The sequence below is a fragment of the Myzus persicae genome, unplaced genomic scaffold (genome assembly GCF_001856785.1).
Source record: "Myzus persicae strain clone G006 unplaced genomic scaffold, MPER_G0061.0, whole genome shotgun sequence".
In the NCBI taxonomy this organism is placed as follows: domain Eukaryota; kingdom Metazoa; phylum Arthropoda; class Insecta; order Hemiptera; family Aphididae; genus Myzus; species Myzus persicae.
In genome coordinates, this window is record NW_019100936.1 from 205153 (window position 1) to 221289 (window position 16137).

The window sequence follows — 16137 nt, forward strand, 5'->3', positions numbered from 1 at the left end:
TCCCAGTTGAAGAAAACTTTTAAAGTTTTCAAAATCTTCTATTAATTCTATGTAAGTTATTTATGATTATCAATTATTTTTCTATTCACATTAATCATACAATTTCAAATATTAATCCAATTTTCAAAGGAGAAATTATGAAGTTGTTGGTAAACAAACGGATCAATAGAATGATAAATACAATACGAAATTTTGACCTAAATTTCGCTACCTATCTCGAAGACACATACTTAATCTATAAAACAAATTTCAAGATGCTTGTCCAACAAAATGCTATAAGTTATAAGCACATTAAGCCGAAAAATACATCATTTAGTAGGTATACGACTATAGGTACGAGTAGCTACATCCCGTAATTCAATCTCGTCAATCGTGTACGGTTTATATATCTTAAAAGTGTGTAACACACTCGCACAATCATGAGCTACACACTTGCGTTATGAACGAAAAATATTGCGTTTATGGTATTTGAATTGAATTACAAAGTTTGTGCTGATTTGATAGTTTTTGTAATAGTGAAAACATTGTGATATGTTTGCTCCTTGGTGTAAACTGATGATTTCCAAAACCATTTTAATTGGGTAGGTACTTGGTTAAAGTTTAAAACAACATCACTGCACATGCTTCTGCGTATATTTTCGGTAAACATTTATTTTACGATTTTGTTTTTTATCTGCCGGTAGTTAACAGTCTATGGTACGTGAATACCACCGATACCTCAAGTCGAGTATGTTCGGAAATTCCTTTTTGAAGTACCAAAGTACCTATTTTTATCAGGTCGATTTTAATCACCAGTTGTAAACGTCGAAGAGTTATACGCGGTTGACACTAATCCTACACGGAAAAAAAATCCACTTATTAACAAATAAAAAAAATGAACAGTTATGTTTTATTCGATCTGACCAGAGAACAAAATAATATTATACTTTCATGTTAGCAGCTATAACAGTAATAATATGTATTGTGTTTTGAGTTTTTTTTTTTCGGCCAATTGATTATGTGTCACACAATGGTCGGGATGACTGGATTCGTCCAAATATATATTATATTGAGTTTACCGTATAATATTACGCCATAAAATGCAGAAGTCGATACACGCGAGTGCTATAGTGTATACGATTTTATTACATATTTCACGCATTTCAAACGTCGAATCCCAATAACATGCAGTATAACGTCCCGCTGAGGAACATTCACGGGCAACGACGCGACGCAAGCAATAAAGGACGTATTATCTCGATCAAATATTAGAACAATAGACGCTACGGGGTCCATTTGTAATCGATTGCCCTTTGGGGGGTACCTATATTATACTGTTGACCGTACACATTACTCGAAATTGGTAAACGGTTAGCACGTGTGCATGCGATCCCGAGACAATTGTGCGACTTATATTATTATGAGACACGCCGTGTGTGTGTCGGGTGGTGTCTTCGGCATATTGCACTAAATATTATACTGCTGTAGTTGAACCGTAATACAGTGTGCATAGCCGGATTAAGGGTCAATGTGTACAGCATGGAGCAAACAAACGAGTAGAAGAGCATGCCAAGTGAACCGACCCTGGCTGTATACATGCAATAGAAAATCACCAAACCATATTGTTGTCAGTTAACATGTATTTTTGTATTTCACATTATACAAACAATGTTATTGTTCCGAAAAAAAAATGTGAATTCCAGTATGCCAGGTATCTATATACAATTATAACAAAACAAATACCAGCATTCGTTATTCCAAGAAATGTTTATTTATCTATACGTATTTGGACCTGGGATTTCGGGACCCGTAAAATAGTATTTATTGTCGATGCTATAAAAAATAATATATTATTAAACAATGTGTGTGTGTGCGTGTGTGTGTGTGTGTGTGTGTGTGAATAAATCTGCGTTTATTATTTTATCGGAATTTTCGGATTTCCCTGATAAATTTTTCATCGTTTCTCAATCTCAGTAAATCCTATAGGTATTTATTTCACATCTCGTAACAATTCAATTATCCTGGATAACAATCAACAATTGAAAAAAATGGTCTAATCTTTCCTGGGATTGGTGATTGTCTCTTAATACGTATTTGTCGTGAGTAAAGCTCCCCGATATACAATACGAAAAATACGAAAACACGAACATATTAGTTCCCAACGAATTAGCCATAAATATTTTTCTAGGAAAATATAACGATACAATCATTTGTTGTGAAACTACAATGTTAAATTTATTTACAAATCTCATCAACATAGGTATAAACATATAGCTATATATTTCAAGCTATAGTTGCCATCTTTTAGCATATTACAGATCAAATATTATTCTTGTATACAATAAATCGCATTTGCACAACATGTTTTTCTTACATCAAAATTCTTCGGTAAAGAGAACACATTTTTTTCCTATCTAAATTCAAACAGTATACACAATCACGTAATGGATGCTGTAAGTAGGTAGATATATAATATATACTACCGGTCCCGTTGTTATTTATTTGCATTCAGAACAAAAATCGTTATTTTGTGAATTACATTTAATGCGTTTAAAACAAACCACCGTATAACTTATAGTGATTGTTGAGATTTTTTAAATAAATAACTAACGAAAATCGTAAGCCAAAGGATTATTGTTTTAAACATTTTTTGACAATCACAACTTAATAGAACAACTTTATTGATTCCGCAAAATTATTATGCCAAAGTGTTGACGTTCGTTTGCAATTGTTCGATTGTTCTTGACATACGCTATGAACAATAAATGAATAAAATATGAAATGAAAATAAACATAACTAATAAAACCTACCATTCACAAATGAATAAATGATACATTAATTATTCTAGAAGATAATAGTAGATATAGTTATATAGTACTTCGAATTCACACAAAACTAATGTAATGTACGCTATTTCATTACTCAATGTTAATGTTAATTTGATAGAATATAAAATAGTACTTAAAATGATCTTAAACTGTACTAACTGAATTCAATATTTTTCTGTCGAATCTACCCGATGTTTCCGATAGGTTCTGAACCTTACACGTATATTTTATTTACTCTAAACAAATAAAAAAATGTATGTACATATACAATAAGTTTCAAAAGTTGATTGATATCTTTATATTAATTTTATAAATTGATTATTATATAATGGTACGTGCAAAAAATATAATGTGGTAATAATGTAAAATAATATGAATACAAAGATTGTTAGTATGATACCTTTTTCCTGCTTCATGAATGTTTTCTATTAGATAACATAATTTATTACATTATTTTATTCTCTAACATAGTCGATTTGTTTTCTTTCAACTTTATGGGCAAATAAAAAAAATACTTTCTATTGTTGATTTCGTAAATTAAATGGTGATAACATAATATTATTATGAGACTTGTAAAAACAATTTGAAGTTTGAACTATACATTTCATATATGGTTGTGGTTTACTGCTGTATAGTATTATTTTTTAGAATAATGTATAAGAATGAATTACACAAATCTTATATGATGTCTACGCGAATCAAATTAGTGGTGTAATATTGCACTCGATACAAATAAACCTAAAAAAAAATATAACACAAAATATTAAAGTTTTCGTCTGTAAACATGTTGAAAAACTTTCAACCTAATCGGTTTTCTGTTTTCATTTTAAAAAAAATAGTGAATAATTGACTATATTTTTTACTATACACACTATATCGTTTGTTTCGATTCGCTCGCTTTTCAGGGACAGATGCGTCAAGTCCGGGCCCGGAAGAAAGTGGCCAAGACCGTGCTAGCGTTCGTGCTGGTGTTCGCTGTGTGCTTCCTGCCCTATCACGTGTTCATGTTGTGGTTCTACCTGAACCCCAAGTCCGAGGACGATTACAACTTATTCTGGCACGTGTTGCGCATCGCCGGCTTCTGCCTGTGCTACAGCAACTCGTGCATCAATCCCATCGCGCTCTACCTGGTCAGTGGCACTTTTCGCAAGCACTTCGACAGGCAGCTGTTCTGGTGGATCGTCAAGCCCCAAGGAGGTACGGTCACTGAATCCAAGAATGGCTACATGCGCCGGAAAAACGGCACCCGGGAGAAGGACAGGATCACCATCAACGATTCGACCACCATAGCCAACGTGCAGATGAGCACTTTCACCAAACGGGCCGGGGACACAAACATCACCACCACCACAGCCACCACGACGGTGCTCATCTGTGCCGGGCTCAACGACGCCAACACCATCATATAGGTATGATGTTGATAGGCTGTAGAGTTTTGTATTATAGGTAGACCTTATTGCAAAGACATTAAAAACGATAGGTATGACCGCGTGTCTTACTTACAATTTGTGTGCACTGTCCAGTGATTTATGATGTTCAATTCAAAACCACCCTCTCCGACTTTTAACAATTCTGTAACTGAAAACAATCTTGCAACAACGAGGTGCCTGACTTTGTTAAAATAATAATATCCTATATCACCCTTAAACATACATGTTGATAATACATTCATATCGATAAGCTCGAATAAGATCATAATTATATAGTCGTTTGCATTAAGGCAATCACGCCATACTGTTCCATTTAGACTTATAAATTATAAATGTAATATCCAAATAATTTTTTTTATAACTTTTCAAATTGATTTTCGATGTTTCTAATAAACAACAATAATTTTTACTATCTATATAAATCCTGATAAATCAAGACTCAAAAGTGATACAGATAGATTCGAATGGTTTAATTAATTATATTTAGAAGTAGCTACTTTATCACCGTTTGGATATCTATTTATATATTAGGTAGGTACGTATATAATAATATTAGTTGTATACCCCCTACCCACCTTCGCACTGGAAAAAAAATGAACAAACATAAAGTTTGAAGTTATAACGTGAATCTCGGTTTTAATGTTCATCCTCAGTTCACTGTAAAAACGGCATCGGTGTATCTCACTTAGTAAACTAATTCAACCGAAATGGGCAGATCTGTCTGTGGAGGATTTAATATAGGTGAAATAGTTCTTAGTATATTTTTGAACATGATTCAATCTACAATTCTCTAAAGTTATTTGGGATCTCTATGAACATTTTATGTTCGTATCAAAGTCAGTCAAATAAATTTTGATTTTACAGGGTGATCCATTTAACGCAGGGCAGTTTTATTTCAGAAAACAACTAAAGTTTTATAACTCTTTCGAATGACAACATATATTATTAATTTAATATTCCGAAGCTGGATATTATTCAGTGTATTTCAATAAAAATTAAATTTAGATAAAGCAAGATTATTGTTATAAGTACCTACTTAAAGTTAAGACGAAAGGAGTAATGGACAAACATTTTGTGGTTTACCCCTCTACCATTCCACTCCACTCATCTAAACTTTAGCTTCTAATTACTTTACTTATAATTCATAAAAACTACTAGTTCAAAATTCGGTTTTTATGAATCAAAGTACTCCAAATTGTATTCTTCTGTGAAATAAGGAATTAAAAATTCGTGTTGTCATTAAAACATTTTTAAGAATAATAATAAATAGATTTTTTCAGAAAAATGTTGTTTCTGACGACTTCATTATGTGAAAAAATTATTCGTACTTAAAAAACGTTGATAGTTATTTAAATTATGAGTGTCTTGCTTTAAATGAATCACCCGGTACAATCTAGAAACATAGGTGTATTAATTTGTATATAATATAATCTTATATTTCTATAATCAATGGCGACCTAATATACTACAAACTTTTTTTTATTATTCTTTATTTTAATTTTCCTGACATTAAGTCATCTTAACTTATTGCTAATGGAAATAACATATTTGTACATTTGAAGAATAGATGACAATAACAAAAATAGTCTAATAAGTCAGTAATTTTAAATACTACAGTGTTTGAATACAGTTGAACTCAACTCATATCCTACAAACAAAACATTTTATTTAAGCCAAAAAAAAATGTATGTGTTAGCCACCCTATAGTAACCTTTAGGGATGAAAAAAGAAGCTTAAAATATCCACATAGTCTCCAGGAATTTATTGATACAACTTTTATTGAAATCGGTCCAGTAGTTTCAGTATTTAGCCGTTAGTAAAACAATAATTTCACATTTATATATATAAATATAAACATCTGTGTCATCATCGTGATAAGTTGTGCCACGGACGATCGCATCAAAATAATTGAAATATTGTTTTAAAATACCAGTAGACATAAGGCTAAATCCTACCATGGATTTTCGATTAGTTGTATATTATTTACAACAAAAATATAATTGGGACAAGTCTTATAACTTTTAAGATTGTTTTTTTAATAACTTACTCTTCTTCTTCTTCTTAACAGCTTAGCGGACCATGTAAATCCATCGCTGCAACCACTATTCCATTCCATCCATCCCTACCATTCGCATCCTCTATTTGCATATTTTCATGAATTATTCTTAAATCTTTTCTTACCTCGTCCTTCCATTTGGTTCAGGGTTTTCCTGAGTCTTTTCCTCACAGTTATCCCTTCCGTAACTCGTTTCATAGTTTTTTCATCTGGCCTCCAAACATCTCTGTTGCACATGGGATATTTGTTCTCATAAAAGTGTTGTAAATACTTAATTTCTTGTGTCTAATAGTGATTATTTGTGTGTATTTTTAATACACGCAATATGTATATTATTATGTTTATATTGACTACATTATAGGTAATACTTTTACCAGAGAGCCTTTGATACTTGCAATTTTACTTCGGTTGTCCTATTAAACAGTTTATAACTCACTATTACGTCATGTTTAGAATAAACGAAATACACGCGATTCGTGATAATACAATAATAATATTAATATTGCGTTTGGAATCAGGGCTTGCACACGTTATATTTGATAAAAAACGATTGAAATTTGTAAACGTAATTATAACGAAAAACGATAAACATAAATAAATAAATAACACAAAACAAAACGTAATGTTTAACAAAATATATGATATATCATTAAACAAAACATAACGCAAAACGGTATATATCGTGTTCCATTAAACGAAATAATTAATTTCCAATTATTTAATAATACTTAGTAGTATTCAATTATTTATTCAGTCCTAGAATTAATTTTATTCCTTATCCGGCCTATCCGGGAGATCCCGTTTTAGATATTATTTTATAACTTAATAAGAAGGTATTAATAGAATAATTTAATCACCAATAGCTAATAATAGTGATACTCTAATAATATTGTACTGTACTATCTGTACTCATATGGTCGAAATTTATACCATTCAAGTTATTCAACTATTGTGTTCAGTGTTCAGTTTGTTCAGATTTGTTCAGTCGTCACTCGTCAGTGTTTGTCTAATTGTTGTCAAATGTTGAATATTTATATTTATATTATTATATTTAATATTTATAAATTCCTGCTTAAACGATATTCTCACCCACAATATTGTAAAACTTACTAAATGATTTTAACATTTATAACATTTTTTTTTTTTTAATGCAAGCCCTGGTTTGAATGTTTAAATGCGGGTCATGTTAGCTTTAGCGAAATCAGATTCAAACGTGTGTACCTATTAATTTTGAATTTTATAAGTTCAAACCATCCGTGAGATTATTCAACCTTTTCATTACTTTGTACTCATTCATAATACATAAATATCATAAGATTACTTTTTCGAGTGTTTTTGTTTATTTATTTAAGAGATTAATAATAATAAACTAATAATTTTAATATAAAATAAATAAATAACAAATAATATTAATAATTGATAAACTTTTAAAATAATTTAATACCAAATGTGGTTACAACACCAGTGTATACAAAAATAACTTTTTTTGTCCTTCTCCTGAGTTATTTTGTTGGTGTTTATGTTGATGTTTTATCTACCAAAATTAGGTATTTAATTTTATAATTAATTGCAACGCAAACATTAACAAATTTAATAAGTGAACTAACCTTAGGGTAAAATAATGTACCAACCTATTGCAGTGTATAATATAACCAATCTATAAATTTGGATTAAACGATACAATTTTTCTGTCAAAAATAATAACACGTTTTTGACACACAATAATATATGTGTACTCTCACCTTTTCGTGTCATTTTGCTGTGAGTTCGGGCACCTCTAAACAAAAAAAAATACATCCGTAATGATAATAATCTAATAGTGATCGAAATTCTGTCAAAAACCGGAATGATGGTATTGATAAAAGTGTAAAATATCTGAATTCGACTGCAGTAAAAGTTAACGACGCGGAAAATAATATTCGTGTCTCGTTCAAAAAACAGAAACAGTGCTCACAGCTTACTCTGCAAATTCGTTTTCATTCTGATAGCCAATGTATTTTACGAATTTATTTTATAATGGGCTTTTTTTTCAATTTACTACCTTTCTGTCCATTTCTACAGATCCGTATTATTATAATGTGCATATTCTTTCGCAGAACATTTCAGCCTTTCAGCCGGCTAACTGTATCAGTGATTAACATTTACATATAAATAAATAATTGCGCCAAGAAATATAGCTAGCACTGCGTGTATTTTGTGTAACATTTAAATTTACATAATTTAGGGGTTACGACTTTTGTGAAAATTGTTTAATTCATTTTATTTTCTCGTTACCATTTAAATTACAAATTATTTTTCTGAGTAGGTAGATACCTATATATTCTACAAACGTTCATTTTCGATGATCATTTTGAGTTTTTTTCGCGAGTTATAATCGGGGAACTGTATAATTTTGAAATATTGCCTAAAAGTCACGAGATAAAATAAATATGATAGGCGTAATATTAACAATATTATACTTTAACGAGCCAGAATACCTTGTACATAATCAGTAATACATAACGTATACGTTTACTGTCTTAAAATACAAATGGACTTAAATCAAAATTATATCAGCGTTATTAATTAATATCTATCGCATTACTTATATTTCTAATATGTCTTGTAGACTTGTAATCTATTTACTCGTATAATTGTATCATTATCATTAGATTTTGGCCATAATCTCTACTGTTATATCTTAATATGCACATTTCAATAATAAATAATTATTTTTTACGATTTTATGTTTTTACAAATAGAAAATGTCATGACGATCATTTAACGACGAAACGACGTCATTATTGTTGGCATATTACAACATTTCAATTCCGAAAATGCTGATACAAATATGTATGAAATATACAGTGAGAATTACCAAGCATGATCATCCTGTTTTTTCCTTTATAATGAATTTAACACAAACTACTCATTTGAATTTTGATTTAAATACTCAAACATTTTCCAAAAAACCATCTGCATAATAATTTACAGTAAAAAAGTCCTCGAATGAATAAAAAAAGTTTGGAACTTAGGACACTCTTAATCTTCAGAAGGTCACTTGGGTAAATTATTACAGCACTAATTTTGAATCATGTTTTAATATATTTTTGGGTGATGTAAAAATGATGAGATTTTTACTAATTTCTATTCATGTGTCATTTTATTAAATTTGAAAAAAAAATGTAAACGTATTTTTATTTACTTATTTATATTTATTTAAAATATAAATTTTTAATTTAAAATGAATAAACTTAAAAAAAAAAAATATTATAATGTTAAACCAAGGAAAATGTTAACCTGCGTGATGGAGTAGGTACTCTGAACCCACGCGAAATACTAAAAATTAAAATATAGTGCCAATACAAAACTCCAATGTTTCACAGTATAGTTCTCGATAAACTTAAAAATTCTGAAAATCAATACTTGAATAAACGCATTGTGATAAATAATGTAAAATGAGTATGACCATGCTTCGTGAAACACCCTGTATATTAATTTAGGTACACCAAGGTTATACAGCTGCATGTGTTTTATGATTATGCGGTATGTACCTATATTTAATGGTTGAACATTTATATTGCTCCAATATTGTATATTTTACTGTTATTGATATGTAGGTAGGCCATAAATATAATTTTATCTTGGAATATGTTGACCTTTATGTAATAATATAATATTAAATATTTGGGGGTTGCGAACGATCGATTTTTCAAAGGAACACGTTAATGATAATAATGGTGAATGCGACACTTGTCGAGTAACACTGTTTTTTTTTCACTGACACTACTACTTTTGTAATTTTTATAAATCATCGTTCTGTTGAGCAGCAAATAGAGAAAATAGATTTTAATTTGTTTTAAATGTTAGTTTAAAATGGGTCATCACGATTTTAATGTCATAATTTAATAAAAGTTTTAATTTCTGAAATTGTATGATTTTATAACCTAATTTAGGATAGATTAAAAATGTAGATATCATACAGTGGGGAATTCTATCTCATGTAATTTTTATGAGGGATTAATATGATTTCAGAATTGTTATCATTTAATTAGTTGGATAATCAGTATGATTGTCAAAAAATGACTTTGTTTTTATACCAAATAATTATGGCTTGCAACCCCCCGACGCCTAAAAATTCAAATGCATGATGTATACTGTACGCTTATTGAAGTATAATAAATAAATGTAATTATGTACAAATATTGCTTTATATAACTCTCTGTTAAGAATAGTTATTACTTTACTACCTACGATAGTGTTACGTATGTGCTCAATTAAGTTTGTACTTTTTTTTTCTTTACTATGGTTACCAACAATTATTTTTAACTCGTTGGTCAGACGATGAATACATAATATGACGCCTGTGGCAAAATATCTTAATATTCCCATTCACCCTAGCTTACAAAAAAAAATTACACTATTTTAAACTCGAGTGTGGTAATTCCCTACTGCTGCAACTTGATTTCATATTTGCACAAAAAAAGTATTCCTTATCCAATTCAATACTTAAAATCAAAATTAAAAATACAGTCATAGTATTGTAGTGTTTGGTACTCAAATTTTAGAATGTACACGGTTTGAAATTTAACCTAGTTTTTCCCGCCGTTTAACTGCTATATAGCCCGCATACTCTTATCCTAAGCAAACTATTTTGCTATTATTCCTATATTGAAACATTTTAATGGTGACAAACAAAATGTAAAATCTGACGTTTGCTTTTTCACGAAAGAAATAATAATGGAAACGAGCATCCTGAATGATTTTCAAGCATGTGTTGACAAATCATTTCTAGGCGAACCCCTTTAAGTGACACTCATTGTATCCCAAATTTCCCGATGGGTCTTATAATATATTCTTTATATATATTATATATATAATATTATAATAAGACATGTATGGAGACATTTTACACATTTCAAGACGAAAAGATTTTAATACTTCTATCACTTGATATTGACGAGCGTGTTTCATTTTTATTCCATTTTTTTTTCGGTCACAGACAAGAACATTATTTCAGAACATAATATACGACGTTCAACCGTGGACCAAGGTTACCACGTTTACCATATCCCATAGGTGTTCATTTCCTTGTTAAACGAATATAAATATTATTAATTTTGTCTATAAACACTCGTACCTATGCATTTAATATATTTTGTCATTCAATATTCAGCGGCACCGTATAATTTGTGCAATGTTATGCATAATCTACGTGAGACTAAGCTTAATAGAAGTGAACTAAAATTACACTCCCACCGATTTCAAAACAAATCTCATTTATTACTAAACCTACAATACGTGTATAGAATTATTGATTATAATCATCGTGAGTTATGGATTCGGGTATTCTAATTTATTATGCAAAGGGTCACATACCTAAATGTTTACACAAATATGATATTAAAAACAATGAAATTAAGTATAAAAACAAAAATACAAAAAAAAAATACCTGTGAAATTCCTAAAGGTATACGTTTTAGAATTCACAAAATTAAAGCATATTTTTAAAACCATGTATTTTATAATTTATAATCTCACTTTTGATGATATATATAATTAAGTTAGGTACGACATAAAACGTTTTAACTAAACTAAATTTCTTGGCATTTTTTAAGATTCATAGTTTATCATATGGTCGTACGATATCATTCAAATATTTTAAATTTACTTTTTAAACCACAATATTTATTTTTAAATAAAACTATATGAAAAATATTTTTTTGCAATACATATACAATTGAGTTTTTAAGAATAGAAAATGATTGTATGATCTGGACCATATTTTTCATGTTCCGTAAATTATAATTTATATTAATTGCGAAAACTTCCATGATATAGTCCAGGTAGGTAGTTAAGATTTTTATTAACTTCTGTAAATTTTTAGTTAATTATTAATTATTAGTTCTTTATTGTTTTCTGCTTTCGCAAAACTTTCATCTAAGTAGGTACACAATTTAAAAATATTAATTTCAAAAAACATCCTTAAATTAAATTATAACTTCTAAGTCATAATGATATGGATATCCTCTAAATGTGTGAAATATTAAAAAATATACAATAAAAATAGTTGAATACCTATTTATTAACTTCGTTATTCGAGTGTTTGATGTATTATCTACTTTGATAATACACTTATGAATTGATGATAAAATTCAATAAAAAAAACCAGAAAAAATTTACCAATGATCGAAAGTCCTTGCTCTATTTATTATATTATTTTGTATCGTCGACCTTAAAGGTAAAAATCTAATTCTAAGTTATACGTGTTTTCATATTATTTATTGCGAGCATCATATCAGTAATTGTATTTTAATTTGGACAGTTTGGTCATGTATGATTTCTTACAATTTAAAATTTAGTCTTTTTTTATAAAATACTATGTAAGTAGTTAAGATTATTTAATTAAATTTATTGTGAAATATGTAATTATATTAATAAATTAAAGTTAAAAGTCCTATTAATATTTTAGAATAATTATTATAAGCTTGTTAATGATCATAGTAGTTAGTAATTATTATTGGATGACATAAATATAATTGTTTTATATGTATATACACATACATTATATTATATAATAATAATAATATATTAAAATGATACTTTTATTTGTTTATTTTTTTTCTACAAACCTAAATATCATCAATATGTAAAAATGCCCATTTCAGAAAATATTCAGACGAAATAAACGCTTTACAATAAGTAACTTAAATAATTTATTGCATCTCAAATATCTTCGACATTCTAACAATTAATAATGATGTGAAAGATTAAATTGCCGAATATCACCTGTTGATTACGCCCTTCATAAGCAAAAATTGACATAATATTTCAACTTAAGCTCCCATTTTCGAAACTTCAAAGTAGGTAGCTATTTTGATTAAAATGTTTTCTAAAATCTTTCATATTTTAATAGAAGTGAACAAGAATCTTAATAGTGTCAGAATTATTTTATAAGTAACAATGTTGTACAAAAACATAATATTGACATACTCAATTAAATACTACTAAATCAATATAGAAATTTGGGCTTTAAGAAATTAAGAAAATGCTCTTTAAAATATATTTAAACAATTTTAAAATCTCTAAAAATAAAATATACTTTAAACAAAAGATTCAGTGATAATTTTCATAGGTTGTGTTTTTATAATGAGGGAAATCGATATCACTCTGATATTAGTTGACCTTTAAAAATGTTTATTGGTTACACGTGCTTAGATAAAAATATATAATATTATTTTTATGATGTAATTTTTACACATCATGCATATTAAACATAATATACATAACTCGTACACGTATCTTCTATATCTTCATATATTACCATATGGGTAGACGTTTACACCTAAGTACCTAATAACAATCCTATTTTTATGCATTTATGTATTTTTGGCTTCCGTATAATTTTTTCTAAGGATTATTATTAAGTATTCCAAGGCCAACTATTATAACTGAAGTATTATGTAAAAATAATTTTAAAAATGTTATCCTTCTTTATTTTCTTTCGCATTTTTTCTGTACATCAGTTACTTTAACATAATTTTACTTATCATTTTATTATAACATTTATAACAAAAAAATATATAAAGGTATTTCGATGAAAAAAAAATTAAACTTATTTAACATTTTTTATTAATTATACATCGTGATTCATCAAACATTCTCCCCCCTCATTTGTTTTCAATAAAGCAGTTGTTCAAAATCTGATGTTTGGAATTTTTAAATAATTTGTATGTACTTCAACACCATATCTTCAAATTCTTGAAATTTTTTTAACTACGTAACATAAACGTAATACAAAGAAGTACAGATGTTTTTTTTAACTTTTGTTTTTCAAATCAGAACCTCACTTTTTACTGTAAATTATTTAGTAGATATTTTTTCTGGAATGTTTACGTAGTCTTAAGTTTTTTAACTTTGTGTTATCAGAGTTGTAGTTCCATGACAATGGGTTTGAAAGATATTTGGGTTAACGTGCTTTGAACATTTTATTAATTGATATTTATCTACATTTATATTTATAATTTGTTTAAATGGTCCAAGTATACTAAATACTAGATCCAATATTACATGTATTTTATATTTTTTTTAAACTATTTTCAGGGCAATTATACTTAGTATAAATATTGCAATAAGAGAGAAATACTAAGTGTAAGTTTGATTCATCTGAGTACACTCCTATTAAGTTTTTAATTGTACATATTATGGTCTTTGAGTATATATTTTGAAAATTCCAAAAATCGGCGTTTGAATTAATTCATTATTAAAAAAAAAATTGAGTTGATCAAGCTTGGTGAATACACCAGTACATTATTATAATATATTAGCTTTATGACTTTTGCAAGTATAGGACTCTAGATATACATTTTGGTATACAATTTAATTTATCGTTTACCTACATCTATAAGGTATCCTATCAACGGAAGAGATAGTCATGGGAAATCATTGAATGCATTATATTGTATATAGGTATAAACAAATAATCATTCATCACTAGACAGGTTATTGTAAATAATTACTTCCGGTATAATTTTAAGCATTTGAACATATCACTATTATTTTCAACATAATTTGTATGATGGACGTGGCGCAAGCGTAAATACTTATTAATAACTTGCAGATTTGAACGTATAATCTTAATATGTCTTTGTTTAATACTGTAAATCTGTGACGATGGGAATCATTATCATATAGTACTAACTTAACAATATTAAATATGACCATTAACTTCGCTCATACTGCGTACATTAAGTATGATGTTTATGTAACGAACCTACGAACCCTGATTTATTTTGGACAAATCAAACTTTTGGGGAGCTCGAACTGAACCAAACATAAACAAATGTTATACAACCCAAACTGATCCAAAATATTAAATTTGTATATTTGAATCAAACCAAAGTTATAAAAAAAGTTCAAAAAAATAATATGTGAATACAAAATTATGAAAAGTGCTTAAACAATGAAATATTTTACGTATATTTACCCAGTTTCAAACCCATTTCAAACTTTCCAAATTTTTCCACGACAATAATATTTGGCACGTGATTTGCGTGGATTGTAAAATCTTACTGAAATTTGTACTGCAAAGCTTTACCCAGAAAATTCAATTTTCCGGAGAAACGTTTCTCTTAAAATTAAAGAAATGGGTTTGCTTTATAAGTTATAAGTTATAACCATAAATGTGTAGGTACATCTCATCGTCTATGGACGCTGCACTATATGAAAAGTGAATAGATCAGGAATTAATGATTTGACCGACTTTTGGGTAATGTTTCATAGAAAGTTATCGTGATTATGTGTTATTCAAAATAAATCATGATACTATATTATCCTATTTTTGTAATTAATTTCAACTACACGAGCTTTCATACATAACTACATACACCAACTTCGTACACATACTTCACTTTCACAAATTAAGCACGCAACACTGTAAGCCAATTTTTGCCGTGCATGTATTATATAATATAATGGTGAGAATAATTGTTTTCGAAAAAAATACCTACATGTTGAGCCAGTGGGCTCACCATTGAACGCGAATACCCGATCCACTTCAATATCTGAAAATAATTTATGTACACATTAACATCAAACACGGACCTTCGTCCTCAGGACTACAATTTATAATAATACTGTTGGTGACATTGACTGTCAACAGGTAAAAAGGTGTGAACAGTATGATTTATTGTTCCAATTGTTAAGAACACGCAAAAAATGATATAATATTGTTTGAAATAAAACGTACTTTAACTAGGTCCACTGCATACATCAATCTACTCATTTAAATATTAAAATTAAAACAAACTAAAAAAATTGCATAGCATATTAATTACTTCAGTAATAATTGTATGCATTTCCGAT

At 28.5% G+C, this 16137-nt stretch overlaps 1 protein-coding gene across 8 annotated transcripts in view; it reads left to right on the forward strand.

Annotated features, from left to right (window-relative positions):
* LOC111026915 (neuropeptide CCHamide-1 receptor-like) overlaps positions 1-16137 on the forward strand; it is a 144388-nt gene that overhangs the window by 111771 nt on the left and 16480 nt on the right. For 7 of the 8 annotated variants that reach the window (XM_022305106.1, XM_022305102.1, XM_022305100.1 and 4 more), the window contains one exon: positions 3714-4217. In XM_022305106.1, coding sequence (XP_022160798.1) covers positions 3714-4217 — 504 coding nt within the window. Of the gene's footprint in view, positions 1-3713; positions 4218-9035; positions 12452-16137 lie in introns of those variants that run through there. The other variant, XM_022305103.1, reaches the window with a different exon arrangement.